Source organism: Asparagus officinalis, chromosome 5 (genome assembly GCF_001876935.1).
Source record: "Asparagus officinalis chromosome 5, Aspof.V1, whole genome shotgun sequence".
In the NCBI taxonomy this organism is placed as follows: Eukaryota; Viridiplantae; Streptophyta; class Magnoliopsida; order Asparagales; family Asparagaceae; genus Asparagus; species Asparagus officinalis.
The window spans coordinates 50,902,283-50,923,196 of NC_033798.1; the positions used below are offsets into that span (position 1 = coordinate 50,902,283).

The 20,914-nt window shown below is 38.3% G+C and overlaps 1 protein-coding gene across 1 annotated transcript; it reads left to right on the forward strand.

Annotated features, from left to right (window-relative positions):
- On the forward strand, positions 11,058–14,866 carry LOC109841821. Its single transcript, XM_020410758.1, has 6 exons — positions 11,058–12,916; positions 13,015–13,278; positions 13,382–13,484; positions 13,580–14,173; positions 14,518–14,611; positions 14,688–14,866. Exons 1-6 carry the CDS (start codon positions 11,058–11,060, stop codon positions 14,864–14,866), a joined length of 3,093 nt encoding a protein of 1,030 aa, XP_020266347.1.

Genomic DNA, 20,914 nt, shown 5'->3' on the forward strand with positions numbered 1-20,914 from the left:
CATCGATGAGGTGATGCGACGGGATCAGGGTATTGATTTATTAGAGACTAGAGTTGTCTCAGAGTATCAGGATGTCTTTCAGGACATACCTGGATTACCTCCTGTGTGAGAGGTCGAGTTCTGTATTGAGTTGTAGCCAGGCACAGCCCCGATATCCCACGCACCCTATCGCATGGCACCAGCTGAGATGAGGGAGCTTTAGACCCAGTTGGATGAGTTATTAGCTCAGGGTTTTATTCATCGGAGTCATTCTCCGTGTGGAGCGCCAGTTCTCTTCATGAAGAAGAATGACGACAGTATGCATTTGTGTATTGATTATAGAGAGTTGAATAAGGTCACTATCCGGGATAGGTACCTATTACCTAGGATTTATAACTTGTTCGATCAGCTGCGCGAAGCGCATGTTTCCCGAAGATTGATCTTCATTTTGGGTTATTGTAGTTACGAGTTCGAGAGATGGATTTTCCCAAAGCCGTGTTTTCTGATTCGATATGAATCTTTCGAGTTTCTGGTCACACCATTTGGGTTGACCAATGCACCCGCTGTATTCATGGATTTTATAAACCATGTTTTCCGTCCCTTTTTGGATCAGTTCGTGATAGTTTTTATCAATGATATTCTCATTTATTCGAGATCGGAGGTAGAACACGAGCAACATCTACGGTTAGCTTTGAAGACTCTACAGGAGCGTCAGTTATATGCCAAGTTCAGCAAGTGTAAATTTTGGCTTTCAGAAGTTAGATTTCTAGGCCACATCATCAGTAGAGAGGGCATAGCAGTGGATTCGGCTAAGGTTGTAGTAGTTCTTGATTGGGAGCCGCCAAAGACAGAGACAGAGATTCATAACTTTACGGGTTTAGCCGACTATTATTGGAAGTTTATCCAGGATATTTGTGGTCTACACAAATACATCATTGGCAGAGTTACGAGACGTTTTGATACAGACTCAAAGAGTAGTAATATATGTCTCACAGTAATTGAGAGTACATGAGCAGATCTATTTCCACTTATGTTTTGGAGTTAGCAGCAGTGGTATTTGCACTGAAGTCATGGAGACCTTACTTATATGAAGTACAGTATGAATTATTCACGGACCATCAGAGTCTGAAGTATCTTTTCTCTCAGAAGAAACTCAACCAGAGACAAAGGAAGTGAATTAAGTTTACCAAGGACTACGAGTTCGCGATTCAGTATCATCCGGGAAAGGAAAATGTTGTAGCAGATGCCTTGAGTAGGAAGCGTCGACATCGGGTTTCAGCTTAGAAGTGCTCGTTGTATCGAGATATTCTCACCCTTAGTCAGTGTGATTTTAGACATGAGATTGGTGGAACCAGTGCATTATAGGGAGCTGTGTCATTACAGCCAGCTTGGAGAGACAGAGTTGTCAGAACTATGTTGGAAAACTATTAAATTCAAATCCAGAAGGAGGAAATTTCCAAAGCGCCTAAGACTGATTAGGCCGTTGGAGCAGATGGAAGCCTACGGATGAAGGATAGACTGGTTATGTTAACCAGTGCAGAGCTTAAGAGGGAGTTGCTAAATGAAGCACATCGTACTCAGTTCATAGTACATCCAGGGACCCCTAAGATGTACAAGGACCTAAAGAGACACCTTTGGATGGAGTGTTATGCGTAGGAAGATTTCAAAGTATGTAGCTAAGTATCTTACCTGTTAATGAGTAAAGGCGGAACATCAGAGACCAGTAGGATCACGTCAGCTTTTAACCATTTCGGAGTAGAAGTGGGCGGACATTTCTATGGACCTTATTGTAGATTTGTCAAAATCGAAGAAAGAGAATGATTCGATTTGGGTGGTAATGGATAGACTGATGAAGTCAATTCATTTTATTCCAGCGAGGACTAACTATACAGCTGAGATGTATGCGAGGATACTTATTCAAGAGACTATTCGACTTCATGGAGTTCCAGATGCGATAGCATTAGATTGAGATTTTAGTGTTCATTCCATATTTTTGGAAGGGTTTCCAGGATTCTTTTGGGTAACAGATTTATCGTACTGTAGTGTATTTCATCCATAAATGGATGGTCAGACGGAGAGAGTAAATTAGATGTTGGAAAACAGGTGGCGGGATTGTGTCATTGACTTTCAAGGTAGCTAGGAGGATCATATTCCACTGATAGAGTTCGTTTAAGACAATAATTATCAAGTGACAATCGATATGACCCCGTATGAAGCAACGTACGAGAGGCCTTGCAAAATCGACTATATGTTGGGTAGAGCCGGAGAAGAGTTTAATACTTGGGCCAGAGCTTATGAGACAGATTAAAGAGAAAGTAACATTTATCAGAGATCAAATTCTAGCTGCTTAGAGTCGGCAAAAGAACTATACTAATAAGAGACGAAGACCCTCGGAGTTTCGAATTGGAGCTATACTAATAAGAGACGAAGACCCTCGGAGTTTCGAATTGGAGATCCAGTTATGCTGAAGGTATCGCATAGGAAAGGTGTGTAGCAGGAGTTTCGAATTGGAGATCCAGTTATGCTGAAGGTATCGCATAGGAAAGGTGTGTAGCAATTCGGGAGATGGAAAAAAAGGTTACAATGAGATACATTGGACCATATCAGATTTTGGAGAGCATTGGAGCTGTATCATACAGACTAGATCTTCCAGCTTCTATGTCTAGTATACACAATGTATTCCATATTTCTATGCTCAAGAAGCACTTGCATGATGAGGAGCGGCAGCGAGTGGTGGATGCACCGGAGATTGAGCTTCGGGATGATTTATCGACTATTGAGATCCCAGTGTCCATACTTGCTAGAGAAGATAAGAGACTCGGGAACAAGGTGATTCCATTGGTGAAAGTTCAATGGAACTGAAGTGGAATTGAGGAAGCTTCTTGGGAGCGCGAGGAGGACATGCGACGCGACTACCCACACTTGTTCGAGCAGGTAAAACTAATTAAAGTATTTATTATATGACTTCTTACTTGTATATTTATATCTATATATGTTGATACTTATATTTAACACTAGAATGAGGGTATTTTTACTTAATACCTTATGAGTCGACCCATGAGTCATGAGTCGACTCATCGGGGTTTTTCTGGTTTTCTGGGTCGGGTTTGTTTGGGTTTCGGGTCAGGTTTTATCCACTCATATATATTTTCCCTCTACCCGAAAACACTCTTTTTTATCAGAAAACCCTAGAGAAACCCTAGCCTCTTCTCCCCCTCTAAACCCTAGCTCGTTTTTGGGATTTCTTGGGTGGTTTTTGGGGATTTTCAGCAGCTTTTCGTGGATTGCAGCAAAGGGGATTGTTCATCATCACTTTTGAGGCGAGTAACATCTCGCCCAATCCTTCTCCCATGTTTTTAATAGTTTACAACTGTTTTCCATGAGTTTTATTAAGCCTAAGACTTTTTTTCAAGTATAAATCGATATCCTTGTTAGGGTAAATGCTAGAAATCATGTATTTCGGATTTTAAATCCCCACCAACAAGTTTTTGATGAAAACCCAGATCTGAAAATTTCTATTTAAAGAATAAAAATATGAGTTTTATATTGATTAAATGTTTTCTTTCATGTATAGGAGTTAAATATTAGATTTAATCTACAAAAAAATCGTTTCTCATGATGAACATGTTTTTCTTACTGTATCATAGTCTAGAAACTGATAGCTATAGAGATGTGGATCAGTATAATGGAAGGATGGATCGAGTTGGTGAATTTTAACTTGTGTTATTTGCAGATTTCATCCCGTAAGTCGACTCACGACTTACCATGAGTCGACTCATCAGGTTGAGTCGACCCATGACTGTCATGAGTCGACTCACGAAGTAATTTTCCTGTTATCTCAAGTTTTTGTTGAGTCGACTCGTATCGGATCATGAGTCGACCCATGAGACATGAGTCGACCCATAAATGAGCACGAGTCGACTCATCACAATATTTTCCAGTTTCGTTTGTGTTGACTATAATCCATTTCAAGTCCTCGTGTCGGACTATAACCCATTAGAGTCCTCGTGTTGGACTATAATCCATTTTAATCATGTTTTAGACTTTTGCTAAACCTTGAGCATGTTACTTAATCAAGTTGGGTACATGATATATTGTTTTAGGCTGGAACATAATAGCTACCTAGGTTGTACATGACACCTATTGTAGCTTTGTCATGTTTACACTTTATTGGTAGAGATGGGTATGTATTCTTTTCTTTATTTATTTCTTATGACCAACCTCGGGTTTAATATTTAGGGATCTACAATTTGAGATACAAGGTATATACATGAGGGTTTCCTTGTTTGGATTATTTCGCTCGACGTACCTATGCTCGTGTTGTATTTCTCTAAGTACTAAAACCCATAAATGTTTGTGTAAATGATTTATATTATTATGTATTAACGGTATTTTCTTATACAACGAGCCATATCCCTTGGGGTTGGTTGTGATGTTGCTCGCTAGCGCTTTGACGCTCATTGTCCCTCCCCCTTTCAGGTAACGAGCCAGGAGCCTGGAGAGTCGCATGTGACTCTTTAACCCAGTTTCCTATTGCATCGTCCACCTTCTTATTTAATGCTTACAGGATTCATTTGTTAGTAGCCTCTACAAGTCTATTAGATTTGGGATAAGCAACAGAGGAGAACTTAAGGTGAATGTTGTATTCCTCGCAAAAGCCGCGGAAGCCCCCGCTGTCAAATTGGGTACCGTTTTCAGTCACAAAGGACTGGGGCATGGCAAAATGGCCGACAATCAATTTCTACACAAAATTCATGATGTTTCTCTCACCAATCCTAGTTAGTGGTTTGGCTTCGATCCATTTTGTGAAGTAGTCAATTGCCACAATAAGAAACTTGTTTTATCCTGAAGCTTTAGGGAGAGGTCCTAATAGATCCAATCCCCATTAGGTGAAAGGTATCGGGCTAAGAATTGAAGTTAGCTCGGTCGTCGTTGCTCAAGGGATGGACGTAAAGAGTTGGCACTTTTGGCAATGAGAAACGAGTCGCCTTAACTCGGCTAAGATAGTCGGCCAATAGTACTCCTGACAGATGACTTTCTGCATGAGGGTTCGAGCCCCAGGATGGTTTCCACAGGTGCCCTCATGCATGTCCTGGAGTACATAGTTGGCCTTAGGTGGCCAAAGGTACCGCAAACAGGATCATATACCGTTGCTGGAGTTTGACATCCCGTAGAGCTATCCGTTGATCATAAGATAATGATGAGAGTTCCTTTGATGACGCCTGGCTTCGACAGGATCTTTAGGTATAATGCTTTGCGTTAGGTAAAGGATAATAAGATCCAACCAACAAGGCATCATAGGCGCCTCTGTCTCCATGACAGTCTCTGGCGACTTGGAGATGTTTGGTCGTTCGAGGGTGTCGGTGTAGACAGGCCCCGAGCTGATTCTTGAGCTTGTCGACCTGAGCTTCGAGAGGGCATCCACTTGAACATTTAGAGTGTAGGGGATTTAGGCTATTCTGAACTCTAGGAAGTTGGTCAAAAGCTCTTTAGCAGCTTTAAGATATAAAGTCATCCTTGCATCTTTGACTGCATATCGCCTATTGACTTGATGGACGACCAATTGTGAGTCGGCTAGAATGTAGAGGCGTTCTACCTTTAATGCTTGCGCTGCTCGAAGGTCAGCAAGAAGAGCTTCATACTCGTCTTTATTGTTTGAGGTTGAGAAATCAAAAGAGATTAAGTGCTCGTGCATCGACTCGTTAAGACTTCGCAAGACAACTCCCGCTCTGTGTCGGCTTCTCCAAAGGATATGTCTAATTTTAGCAACCACCATATGGCGAACTCAGGTGAATCATGTTCCAAAGTGTGGAGGATTAGTGGAGAAGATGTATGAACCAGTGAAGGTGCCAAAGGCGCTGATTGAACTGGTAGCAAGGGCTTACTTGGCTCGTCGCTTGGCATGGTTGATTTGATCAAGAAATCGGCCAAGGCCTGAGCTTTGATTGTCGTTCTAGGTTCGAATCGCACATCATGTTCACTAAGTCTGACTGCCTAGACGACCATCCTCTTAGATGTTGTAGGGCTATTCAGTGCTTTCTTCAGAGGAAGACTTGTCCGTACAATGATGGCATGAGCCTAAAAGTATGGATGAAGTCTCCTCACAGTGATGATGAGGGCAAAGACAGTATTCTCTATAAGGGGGTAGTTGAGTTCGTCTGCTTTGAGGATCCGACTCACATAGTAGACGGTTTTCTGAATATTCTCCTCTTCACGAACAAAGACAGAGCCAACTGCTTTGGAGGAGACGGCTATGTATAAATACAATGTCTCTCCCTTATAAGCTGGCTTAGCAATGGCTTAGTACTCAAGTAAACCTTGAGATCCTGGAATGTTGCACTACATTCAGCCATCCACGTCATGCTTTTCTTTAAGTTCTTACTTCCCCTTAGCGTCTTAAAGAATGGGAGACTCCTCTCAACAGATTTGGAGAGGAATCAACCTAGAGCTGCTATCTTTTCATTCATTTTTTGGACATCCTTCAAGGTACACGGTTCAGGTAGTCGTTCTATGGCGGCAATCTTCTCAGGATTATCTCTATGCCTCTCTGGGTGATCATGAACCCCAAGAACTTCCCTAATTGCACCCCAAAGGCACACTTAGTAGGATTGAGCTTCATTTGGTAACACCAGAGTATGGAGAAGGTCTCGTCCAAGTTTGATATGTGGGCCGACGCTTGCTTCGACTTCACCAGCAAGTCGTCTATATAGGCTTTCAGATTGTGGCCGATCTGGCGGGGGCAGGTCACTCCAACAATAAATGGGAAGCGAGTGGTGGCAAGACGGTGGCCCACGTGGTCCGATGAATCATGAAGACTATCAAAGCTAGAGTCATGATAGCGCCTGGCAAGCATTAAATGTGATGTTGACACGTTGTCAGCCTATGCTTCTCCACCGCTTCTCAGCGCTTGGCTGAAGTGATCAATCTACCCTTTTACCCATAATATATATACATGTACTATTCAAATTTTAAAGGGGTTCCAAAACTATTAAAAAAACTGGTTCACAAACCTAATCTCTTAAGAGATATCTACAAAATTATACTGCACACAAACAAGAACACTCACGGTTCTTATTCACCCCACTCAAGTTTAGCTGAATAATAACCAGCTGATAAACTTGAGTGGGGTGAATAAGAACAATGAAAGTTCTTGTTTGTGTGCAGTATAACTTTGTAGATATCTCTTAAGAGATCAGGTTTGTGAACCAGTTTTTTCACTAGTTTTGGAACCCCTTTAAAGTTCGAATAGTATCTGTATATATACTATGGGCATAAGGGTAGATTGGTCATTTTGGCCGAGCGTTGAGAGGCGGTGGCAAAGCATCGGCTGGCAGGCGTGTCAGCACTTACTTTACAAGTATTGGTCGGTGATTGGTGGGAAGATCACTTCAACATTAAATGAGAAGTGAGTGGTGGCAGGACGGTGACCCACGTGATCCGATGAGTTATGAAGACTATTGGGATGAGTTATGAAGACTATCGGAGCTAGAGTCATGATGACACCTACCAAGCACTAAATACGATGTTAACACGTTGCTAGAGAGAGAAGCTCTAGGCAAAAATAGCCTTTTAACTTCGCCAATAAGTAACGCCTTTCGAGTTAACTTTGCAAGGTGTCTAGCAATGGGTCGAGTGGGTTCAGTGAGTCATCTTCAATGAAAGGGGGCGACAAGCACTGCCTTTCGTGTTGATATTGAGATGTGTCGTCTCGTTGAGTCGGCTGAGGAGTCGGCCCAAATTAAAAAAACCCTAATTTCTATTCGCGCCGCCGCCGCCCTCAACGACCTTCTGGCAGCTCTGACTCGCCGCCCTCGACTCCCACTTCACCGCCGGACGCCGTCGCCATTACCCCTCGCGGCTGCCCTAGATCGCGAACTCCGTCCCCTCCCGCTCCTCCTCTCCGACTCCACCGCACGTGCTCCGACGCCCCGGAACCCCGAACCCCCGATCTCTCGCCGGAGCTTGCCGCGGCACCGCCCCCGCTGAACTCGCAAAGAGGTATTGTTGTAAATTTTTGGGTATTGTTGTAAATTTTTGTAAATTTTTTGTAATTTTAGGTATTGTTGTAAATTTTTAGGTATTATTGTTGTAAATTTTTGTAAAATTTTAGGTATTTTAGGTATTGTTGCAAATTTTTAGGGATTTTTGTAAATTTCTTTGATGTAATTTTAGGTATTGTTGTAAATTATTAAAATAGCCAATAATAATAACAATAATCTAGGGGTCTATCTGTAACAATAAAACTACAGGGGTACTAAGTATGACTTAATCCCCGAGGATGTTTTAGATGAGCTGGGAAAGGGATTTAGAACCCTACAAAAGTTCTTTTGGGGGGGGGGGTAATCTGCAGTTTCAAACTTTTTATGATTTATCTCTAAATTTACTGCGGGGTTTTATGCAATGCGTAGCTCAGAATCATACCGAAGGTGGCCGATCTGTAGGTCGTGTAACCATCAGGAACATTGTGATTGCCCGTTACTATAGTCTTATCAATGCCATCACCAACGAACATCATATTCCTCAAGTTTCTAGCTATCTCCACGTACTCCTCGTAAACCCCTGATTTCACATAGACAATAGCTCTTCTGTCTCCATTGTGCTCACGATGCAGTGCTTGGACCGCCTCGTTGATGGTCCTGTAATTTCCCGACCCATCCTGAGCCACGACCATATCGACATTGTGAGTCGATGCATCCCATAATGCGAGTAGACTTGAATTGGTAGACGTTGAGTTCTATTGCTTTGCTTGGTCATTTGTCTCTGAGAATGAGAATAGAAAAGTTCAGTGGACTTGAAGCGCTTAAAGTTAATTTAGAAAAGGTGGGTACAAGTTGAGCTGTGCGTTTTCCTCCTTATATATATTCCTTAGTTACCTATAGGGTAAGTATCAGAAAGAACCCCTTGGAGGATTAACGGAAAACTATCAGCAAAACCCGCTTAAGTATAGGGATTGTCACAAAACCTAAATTTAACATTTAAATTTTATCAGAGAACCCCCTTTAACTTTGGGGTTTTATTAGAAACCCTTCTCAGTTAGGGGTTTTTTTTGAAAAAATCTCAAAGTTAAAGGAGGGTTTTCCAATAACACTTAAACTTAAGGAGGTTTTCTTATATTTTTAAATATAAGGGGGGTTTCTTGATAGTTGTCCAAAGTTAAAGGAGGGTTTATGGTATTTAGCCTTAGCAATACAGATACTTCCATCACAAGCTAGTGCACTCTTAGTAATGGTCCTAATCTTCTTATTTAGCCTTAGCAATACAGATACTTCCATCACAAGCTAGTGCACTCTTAGTAATGGTCCTAATCTTCCAAAGTTTTTGATATTCATGTAATGGTCCTAATCTTCCAAAGTTTTTGATATTCATGTGATAATAGGGCGCAGAAACCTCTCTGTCGGTGATTTTTTTAAATTATTTTGTTGTAATTTTAGGTTTTGTTATTGTTTCTGATCTGATATTTGATTTCTTGCAATTGCAATGTAGGAGATCCAAGCGGGTCTTACGTTTTCTTGGATTGCAGTGCAAGAGATCCAAGCGGTAATTTCTTGTCCTTTTTTGATTCTTCAGTTCAAAATTGGATTTTGATGGGCTTTAATGTGGATGGCTAAGTTTAATTATCTTTCCTAATATGAAGAAGTTTAATTATCTTTCCTAATATGAAGATCAAAATAAGGGGGGTTTTCTGATACTTTGAACTTTGAATGCATGCGGTTAGTTTTTTTGGACACTGAAGTCTGGGATTTACTGATATTTAGCCTTTATCTTAACTGAAAATTTTAATTAGTTAGATATATCGAGTTTGTATTGTGTTATATATCATGATTTTATTAATCAGAAGTCGTTACCCCTAGTTTCCCGTCTAATATTGTTGGATGTGAGTCTTTTCTGATATAAACTCACGCAATTCTAGTTGAATGTGAAAATACTTTTTACATCTAAAGAGAATAACGTGATTTATGTTAGGAGTATGCTCTACATGCAATAATTATTAGATCTGTCCGGGAAGGATTCCCCTTCTCGTACAGGTTAGGAATACAGTAGTGTATCGTCTATCTTTGTATAGTTTACGCATTTTTATTCCTACAAAATTTCAATAACACGTACCGCATTGTTCTCCGTGTACAATAAGTGTATGTTGTTTTGCGTTTCGATCTATAATCGATCTATTATCGATGATTGATACGCATTATAACATCCGCATAGTGTACTCGGAGAACAGCGGGTAGGTGCTACTGAAATTTTTAAGAAATAAAAACGCATAAAGATGATGAAGGTAGTTGTAGACACTGCTATATTCCTAATGGGATAGGTCCATTTCCTATGACAGTCGTTAAAGTCTCTTTTTGAAAATATGAGTGTTAGATTTTACTCCCACATAATTTATGTTCTGGTAATTTTTCCTCCGAGATTATTATAATTTGAATTTCCTTGATGTCGTGAAGAAAGTTAATATCACGCAACCGTTAATTTGATGTGTTACTAATAAAAATTCACATTACCTAATTATGCTTAATATCATACAGATGAGGATAGTTCCCGACAAATCATGGATCAATATTCCTCGTATTGATAGATGGAGGGATAGTCGATATAAAGATGGAATAAATCAATTCATACAATACGCGTTGGCAGACCCACGGAAGTTAAATAGTGATGTCGTGTATTGTCCCTGCTATTGGTGTAAAAATAGGGCGTTGGTGGATAAAAGTGATTTACAAAAACACTTAATATCCGGATTTCATGAGTACAAATATTGGATGTTTCATGGGGAAGGATGCCTTGAAGAAATGGAACTGATGGCGGATACCGGTACATCCGGTAGGAGAATAGATGATACGAGAATAGATGATACACATACGATGCTCGCGGATATGATAACAGTTCCTAATATAGATCAATCTGAAGATGCCTAGGATGCTGACGAGTCAGGAAATGCTGGAGGCGTGACTGATCATGAGGAGCTAGCGCAGATAATGAAATTAATTGACGACAATGAAAATGATTTGTATGAGGGTTGTACCGAGTTCACCAGGTTATCATTTATGCTGCGTCTTTTGCGTATAAAGTTTCTTAGCGGAATGGCGGATAAATATTTTAATATGTTGCTTGTGTTGCTGAGAAAAGTCATTCCAAATAGAAAAGATAGCATACCAGAAAATTATGATAACGCAAAGAAGATTGTTTCCGTTATAGGACTTGATTACAATAAAATTGACGCATGCCCTAATGATTGTATCCTCTACTATAAGGATAACAAAGATCTTCAGGAGTGTCCAATTTGTGGAGTATCACGGTGGGTACAACGCAAAAATTATTCAACACATGGGACAACAAGGTCTATGCTTAAGCAAAAGAAGATTCCAGCAAAGGTCCTGCGTCATTTTCCCTTAATACCAAGGCTAAAACGGTTGTATATGAATAAAGACACTGCTAAGCAAATGAGGTGGCACATGGAAGAACGTACTGATGATGGTAAAATCAGACATCCGGCTGATGCAGAGGCGTGGAAGCATATGGATAGAACTTTTCCTTGGTTTGCGAATGAGTGCAGGAATGTTAGACTAGGTTTGTCTAGCGACGGATTCAATCCATTTGGGATAATGAGTTCTGGTTGGTCTACATGGCCTGTGGTATTAACGCCTTACAACTTACCACCTTGGCTTTGCATGAAACAACCGTATATGATACTTTCATTATTGATACCAGGCAAGCATGCACCAGGCAATGACATAAATGTGTATTTAGAACCGCTAATTGATGAGTTAAAACAACTCTGGACTGAAGGGGTTATGACTTATGATACTCATGCAAAGCAGTCTTTCAGACTACGTGCTATTTTACTATGGACAATTAATGATTTTCCAGCCTATGCGAATCTTTCAGGTTGGTCTACAAAGGGAACATATGCATGTCCAGTGTGTGGTCCAGAATTCAAAGGTCTTTATCTGCAGCACAGTCGAAAGTTTTGTTATTGGTTTAATAGAAGGTGGTTGAACATAAAACACAGGTACAGAACCAAAAAATGGAGCAAGTTTTTTGATGATACTGTTGAGAAGAGAGATGCTCCGCGTCCATTACGTGGGGATCAGATTGTACATTTGCTTGAGATGTTCCCTGCCGTCAGGTTTGGAAAGAAGCGCTATTCGAAAGAAGATTTACTTGGAGTAAGGAACTTGCGTATTAACAAAAGGATGCCAAAACGAAAGAGACAAGCACAAGTGGTGAGTGATGGGGCTGAAGTCGTAAAATTACCTTCAGGATGGACAAAATTCAGCATTTATTTTCAAGTCCCCTATTGGAAAGAGCTAAAAATACGTCACAACTTGGACGTTATGCACATTGAAAAAAATATTTGTGATAATCTTTTGTCCACACTGTTGCAAGATGCTAATAAATCAAAGGATGATCTACGAGCTCGTCGAGATCTAACTGCATTGAACATTAGAGAGGAACTGCAGCCAAAAAATGTCGAAAACGACCGATTAGAGTTGCCTGCGTCTCGTATTATAATGTCGAAAGTTGAGATGCAAACATTTTGTCAAGTCCTCAAATCAATAAAGTTACCAGAGGGTTACTCCGCAAACATATCGAACTATGTCCAGGTGCAAGAAAGGAAAATATTAGGGCTTAAAACTCATGATTATCACGTGCTTCTTCATCAATTGCTACCTGTGGCACTACGCAGTACTATGCAGAATAAAAAAACAGTGAAGGTTATTATTGATTTTTGTGGATTTTTCAGAAAGCTTTGTTCTAAAGTTATAGACGCCCGTGACTTTGAGAAACTTGGAGAAAATATTTCCGAAACAATGTGTGAAATGGAGATGCTTTTTCCTCCATCTTTTTTCACAATAATGGTTCATCTTACACATCATCTCGCGGAGGAGGCTGCAATAGCAGGACCAGTCCATTATCGTTGGATGTATCCAATAGAGAGGTTAGTATTTAGAAAAATTTAATCGTTACCTATCAATATTTATATCTATTAAATGTAAATTTCTTTACATCTATATCTGATTAATATTCCTTTTTTAGATATTTGGGTTCATTGAAGCGTCAATTGCGTAACAGAGCTCGCCCAGAAAGTTCAATAGCTGAAAGTTACGTGAGAAGCGAGTGTCTCTTATTTGCCCCTCGTTATATGAGAGGGGAACAAACTGAACTTCAAGCACCCGTTGATAATAAGGAGTACACAGTTCTCTATCCTTGCGGGCTGAACAAAAATTATTCAAACATATTGTTAGATCAAGTGTATGCATATGTTATAAATAATCTTGAAATCTTCTCGGAGTACCGGAGGTAAAATATCTAAAAAGACTTTTTAATACCATTTACTCTTTAATTTTTATTTTGACAAAATTTTTATTTTGACAATAATAATTAAATTTATGCACATTAATAGGCAACATCAGGAAAAACTTAAGAATGAAGTTACCGGTAGTACAGCTGTACATGACATTAAAGAAAGGCATATGAAGGAATTCCCTGCTTGGTTGAATAGTGAAGTAAGTATTGTTAAATTTAGCGATATTTGTATTTCATTGATAAAAAACTTAGAAATTATTGATTTAATAGTTTGCTTATTTTTGTATATATTTAGATCCAGGAACAACTTGTCCTTAATAATCAAATATCAGAAGAAGTGAAGGTTCACGCAAAGCGGCCTTACTATGCTATAATTCAATATGGTGGGTATCGTGTTAACGATTATAAATTTCACACAATGGAGGTTGATGATACGAAGGTCACCCAGAATAGTGGTGTCATGACTACCTTCTCACGGGAATGTTTCTCAAACAGAAGAGATCAGAATCCAGTTGAACATAATATGACATATTATGGAAGGTTAGAAGATGTGGTGGAGATATTCTACGGCTATGGTGGTCCAAATGAACATAAATACATGATGTTCATGGTTCGTTGGTGTTTTACAAAGACTCAAAAGGATCCCTTTGGATTTACAATTGTCAATCTCGATAAAGAAATTTATAGTGATGAAAAATTCATGTTTGCATCTCAGGTGGGACAATGTTTCTATGTGAAAGATCCTACAGTTAAAGACGAGTGGGTTGTCTTGTACAAGGATTCTAGGGCTTATATTCAACCTTCTACTAATGAAGATGATGACGAGAGCTATATAAACAACTTCAATGAGCCAAATACAGCGATCGATGAATTCTCGTACCCTCAAAACGTAGTGTTTGAAACAGATGCTCCAACAACTCGGACAGACATTCCAAATATTATCACAGACATTAATAGGAGCTAAACAGTAATTATTTGTAATCGGGTCTTCATGTAACTTTTTTTAGTTCGCAAATTGTATAATAAAAACTTTAATATCACTACAATGTATCTCAATTACCTTTTGGACGATATAAATATTTAATATCTTATTTTGTATATTCAGCTTGCAGATGCCTACAAACTTGATGTGAAATGAAAAATTTAGTAACACAACAATACATATTGTTTTTATTTTCACCAAGCCAATTTGCATCTATGTTATATTAATTTGTATGTTTATTCAACTTGCAGATGTCTAAAAATATTAACAGGAGGTTATTCGAAGCTAACCCCAGTCAAGACCAATCCACCGAGGAAGAGCCTCCGAGTTCAGGAGAGATGTCAGGTATAACTTAGTTTAACTTACGTATTTTTATTCATGATATATGCACAATGATAATTTATTTCTTTTATTTTTATAGGTGAGGGTGAGGAAGAGCCGACTCACATACCATTATATGCAGATCCTGCAGTTATACTTCGAGCATACATTCCTGGGATTGATCGCGGGCCCTTACCAGCATGTGCAGAGGGGTACAGACTCAAGCATACTGAAAAATACATGCTTGCGAAAAAAAGATTGGATGAATGGGCCCCATAGATTGATGAGATTTTATCTGATGCAAAAATGAAATCAGACAAAGATTTGGTGAGTTTGATAAAAAACTTAATCAATTCCGAGTCTATTAATAAAAAAACATAATCAATTCCAGAATGTTGAAATTTGAATGTTTCCATAATTGTATCCATATCTAATAAACATAATATTCTCAGGTTTCTCTTTTCCTTATAATTTTTCTTCTTCCTTTTTTAGTAAATTCTAAGAGCTTAAGATTGATTAAATAAAAGTGTTGATATATCTATTATTTCTTTTTTGTAGGAGAAAAACTTTACCAGAAGAAAGGACGCCAAGGAAGTGACTTTAAAAAAAAAGTTATCACCGGATGGTTTTGAGCAATTGTGAGATGGGGACATAATGGGATTCCAACCGGACAATGGGCTAATAACTTCAGCTCATACCTTGGATGTTTGATACGGAGGAGTGATAATGTGAATCCCTATTACGAGGCTTGGGAGCAGCCATTTCATGTCCTGGAGAGTATATATCGAGATTGTTGGGTAAATTCTTATATTTAGCACAATTATTTTTCAATTCTGTCAATTGTCCATGCTTAACTATATTTTATTTTTTAGAGATATTTCAACATCGAAGACAATCCCGTAGGGTGGGAATTTTTATTTGGATACCAGGGAAAGTTCAAGCATTCTCTTCGGGAGTGGAGACATGAGATAAAGAAGAAATGCTTTGATTGTTTCACTCACAACTGGGAGAGGATATACAAGCGAGATAAGAGGGTTGAGCCTGAGCACTTAGCTACACTTATAATATTATGGGGCCAAGAGGAGCACCAGGTAAATAAGTATAGTAGTTAATTATCATCAAGTTATTTATCTGAAACTAGTGATATATTCCATTGTATATTATACCATGCACTAAAATTCTATTTGTTCATGTTGAAGGAAAAATGTAGGAGAAATAAACTTAATCGATGGAAAAAAGATTATGATCATCATACGGGGACTACTTCATTTGTCCAGATTGAGGATCAATTTTGTAGGACAACGGTATAAAGTCTTTTAATCTTCTATATATATTCTCTCCGCTTCTTAGAATATTTGATAAATAAAACTAATAAATATATTTTTAAATCTCAGAACGCTCCCTTTATCCCACTACCAGAACTGCACAGGAGAACGATGGTTCAATTTAAGAAGGGGTACAATGACGATGAGACTAAGAAACAAAAGCTAGAATTGGCCAAGAAAATGCAGGTTAACTAATTATCTTAGCTCTTATTATCCTGTTATCATGTTGGGAATTTATTGTTTGCACTCTTCTTTTGGTCATCTTATTAGCCGAGTTACTATGACCCATTCGTATGAGGGGCTTGCTTGTTAGGATATAACAATGCATAAGAAATAACATACTGTAACATGATTGATCTACTTGGTTTTATTCTCGAAAACCTTTGAATTGCTAATGACAAAACTTTTCCTATCACCTTACAAGCCAAAGCACCCTTCAACTATTTATTAGCACTTAACACCCTTCTTCACATGTACTTTTATGTTGCACAAAACACCCTTCACATGTACTTTTATTTTACTTGTTCAGGTAAATATCTTTTATTTTTGAAAGGCTAATTCTTAAATTTATTTTTTTGACTTCTAGGAAGCTCTGGAAAACACATATTCTGAGGTTGTTGCACAGAACCAAGAGCCCCTGACTAGAGAGCAGAATTATAATGTGAGCCATTTAGTTTGTGGACTTCCTAAAAAAGGGAGGACCAGGTGGATGGGAGTTGGAGCTCAGAGGGTGTCTACACAATTCCAGCCTCCACCGATTTCCACACCCTCGACTATGCCATCGGGGCCCTCTTACATGCCACAGGAGGATTGCACTCAGCAGGCGATGCAGCTTGTTTCCTCTGTGATGAATATGTTAGATGGTCAAATTCCCGAGGAGATGTGGGAGGATATTCAAGAGGAGCTTATGCGAGTGATCCAGCCTACTGCTACTTTTGCGATGGTTTCTAGGCAAATAATGAAATCTTGTAGAAGGCGGGTTCCTACTCGGGTGCAAAGCCAGATTATGAACTTCTTGGCCACTCAAAAGGCATTTACTGGTAGTGGAGAGAGTAGCAGACAGGTATACTTATTATATATGTAAAACATGATTACACACAATATTATGTGATTCTAAATTTAAATTATTTTGTTGTTAGATTGGAGATGATACTATTGGGAGCACGAGTCGTAGGGATGGATCCGCCAGTGGCAACGCGGACGATGACATGGATAGGGCGGATGACCTATCTTAGTGAGTTATATCCTAAACTCGTGTTTGTATATTGTGGACATCTTTATAGTTGAGATTATGATACTCGTGTTTGTATCATAATCTCGTGTTTATAGTGTGGACATCTTTATATTGTGGACATCTTTATAGTTGAGATTATGATACTCGTGTTTGTATATTGTGGATTTAGAACTTATGATATGTGTGTATTGTTTGTTGTGAAAATTATTATTGTGGATTTGGAACTTATCGTGAAAAGTGAATTTATATATTTCGATTGTTTGTGAAAATTGATTGGATGAGAGGTTTAATTGGGAAAATTTGGATTGTATTCATTGCGAGATGTTTTGGAATGCGCGTGAAATGTCGTTTGGAGATTTTTATGTACAAGGAATATATATATGTACAGGGAACTGAGTATATATCAGCAGAATTTTTTTTAGCTGCTGATACTTATCGCTGACGGGCTTCCCGTCAGCGATACCTATCGCTGACGGGATTCCCGTCAGCGATGTACATAGTCAGTAACATATGTCACTGACGGTATCCCCGTCAGCGATAGAGAAACATCGCTGACGGGAATCCCGTCAGCGATGTTTCATTATCACTGACGGCCTTTGCCGTCACCACTTATGCCGTCAGTAATATATATTACTGACGGCCCCCCGTCAGCGATAGTTCTTCCCTGACGGGACTATCGCTGACGGTGTATCCTTGACGGGAAGCCTTCAAGGATATGCATTACCGACGGGAATTTGGACATCCTTGACGGGAATGCCCGTCAGCGATACATGATTTTCCACTAGTGTCCTCTAAAACCTTGATGTTTGCTGAGTAACGAAAATGAATATATATATTAGAGTATTGACTGGTTTATAAATCTTATTTGCAGTAATAATATTTATGCTTTAGAAAATATGAATTTTTTTAACTTTTATTAATTTTCTCATTTGTAAGGCATTATTCTTACGGCAAAACCTATGGATATAAGTATTCTGTCAAAAATTAAATATAATATATCATAATTAAAGAAAACTTTTACTTTTTTAACATTGCACATATTGATATAGTTATAATCTGGAATTGACCTTGTTATCAAAGAAAATAAATTTAATACCATAGGAGATTCTTGTGTTTGCATTCTACTCTTTCCGTGTTCGAATGTTTCTTCCTTTCTGGATGACACCAGTTTCATCTACTTGAAACTAATTTAATCGCGTGTGTGCTGTAATTTTATTATTTTATCTTGACATCTTGATAAAATATCCACAAAATAATTTAAAACCAACATAATTTTAGCTCAAATGACGTTTGTGCAGACAATGTTTTATTAAAAAGGAAAAATTATAAAATTTGAGCAAATAGTTTAAAAAATATCAAATTAATCATTAATAGTCAGAAAATATAAAAAGTTAGTGACTAAAATTATTAAAAAATCTATCTTAATCACCAAATTAAATTTGTTTAGATTAAAAATTGATGAAATAATAATAAACAAAATAATACTTAATATAAAATATTGTTAATACCTTGCTTAAGTTAGACAAAGATGTTATCAAAAATTATGTTAATAAAAAATATTGAATCAAGTTACTATATGTTAAATGAAAAATTTTCATTATTTTAACTTTTAGTTAATATAAAATTCCTTCCGTAAAAATTAGATTACGTAGAAATTAAAGTCTTTCGAAAATATAAAATAGTTCTTAATATATAATATTACCAAAATTAAATGTCTAGTATTATATAAATATTTTGTATAAAATTTTACCAACATTTATTTTGTATAACCATTAACCAACTGTTATGTTAATTTGCCCAAAAATCAAATCCCATATTGTTTAACAAATAATTTATTTTTATTTTCAGTGTCTTTATTTTTATACCGTCTTAACAATTTAAATTTGTTAATAATTATACAAAATTGATAAATACCACTATAATTCTCAATATTATGACACTGTGAAGAAATATATTTTAAAAATTGATAAAAATTAATATTTGAACAAATAGATCATATTGTAGAGTAAGTAAAATTTAACATTTAAACAAACAGATCGTGTTGTTAAATAAATAACCAGCGATTGTGTATTTTATAGAATTTGTGAAAAATCAAGGTAATTAGCTAATATAATAAATCACTAAAATTAGATTAATCATTGATTTCAATAAATCAAACAATAACTGTATAATATATTTAATTGGCCATTTTATTTTAAATTTACAAAAAAAAACGTGTGTACCCTAAATTATTGTTTAATGAGTAATAATTTCTAAAAATTTTCAATTTAAAAACACATAGCATTCAATACAAAAGGAAAAAAAGAAATAAATGATTTCCAGATTGAGCCAGGTTGAGCCAGATTGAGCCAAAATGAGCCAAATTGAGCCAGATTGAGCCTGGCTGGACCAGACCAGACCAGAATGAGCCAAATTGAGCCAGATTGAACCAGAATGAGCCAGTCTGAGCCAAATTGAACCAGTTTGAACCAAATTTGAACCAGAATTCAAATTGGAACTGAATTAAGCATTGAAACGGCTTTTGATCAACCTACGGTTCAGTCCTTCACCTATTTAACCCCTCTACCATATATTTGGAAGGGTCGGAGAGATTTTTGAACCCAAATACTGCCTTTTTGGCACATTTTTTTTGGGCCGGTTCAGATTATTCGAACCTAAAGAATACTCCAATAAGGTATACGAGTATAAACTATTCCCTCCTCTTTGTTGAGAAGTTTCTGGAGAATATTTTTCTAAAAATATTCTTAAGGATAACTCAACATAACTCCCAGGAGTGTATGAGTATAAACTAGACCTCCCCGCTCCAACTCCTTAAGAGCTTAAACTGTGTAGACTCCAAAATACTTACGAGTATAAACTGTGTTAAACGCCGGACAACGCGTCACAATGAAGATTCAAAGCCGTCAACCGATGGTCAATTCCATGTTGAAGCAACTAATTCGAGCTAAAAAGCCAGGAAATTAAGAATCGACTTCAAATTCAAAATTCCGACAAACTGTCAGGCAATAAATGTAGCACCGGAACCCTCTCAAGCATTCGACAAAGCACCGAATAGCCTGGAGGATTGAAGGAATCGAGAATAGAAGCCATTCCAAGAGCCCGTTACACCGATTGAAGGTTGGGACAGTCATATCCAAAGTATTCCAGACTCTTCTATAAAAGAACGAGACTGGAAAACTTTCTTGGTAGGTTATGTAGGCATATAAAATTGCTTATAGGTCCCTTAACACGGCTCAACACGAACTAATGAACCATCGGGCGACGTATCTAAGCACGAACGTCAGTCCACAACACCGAAGCCAAGTGACACGCAATGAAGCAGATTAACAAGGCTACGAAGTTGACGAACCGCACGTGAACGACAGAATGAATCCACTCGCGTGCGGAATCAAACTAACGGTCCATGGAGTCAACGAGTCATCCAACCATATAACGGACTCGAACTCAGACACCAAAGCCGATTTATTGCCTAATCGGGATCCAGACTTCCAAATCAGGATTCAGAACAAATCGGGGTTCAGAGCAACGCCACAGGCGAACTCGGATGAATCACGATCGAGTCATGATCAGTTTTGGAATCAAACTCAGAGTCGAGTCAACGAATCGATTTCAGACCAATCAACCGCATAACCGAATCACGGACGAAGCGGATACAAGAACCGAAACAACCGAACGACGGACGCAAAACCCGGAGGGGCTTGGCCGAAACCGAGCCACCTCAAGGTGGCTCGGCCAAAGCCGAGCCACCCTGAGGTGGCTCGGTGGCCG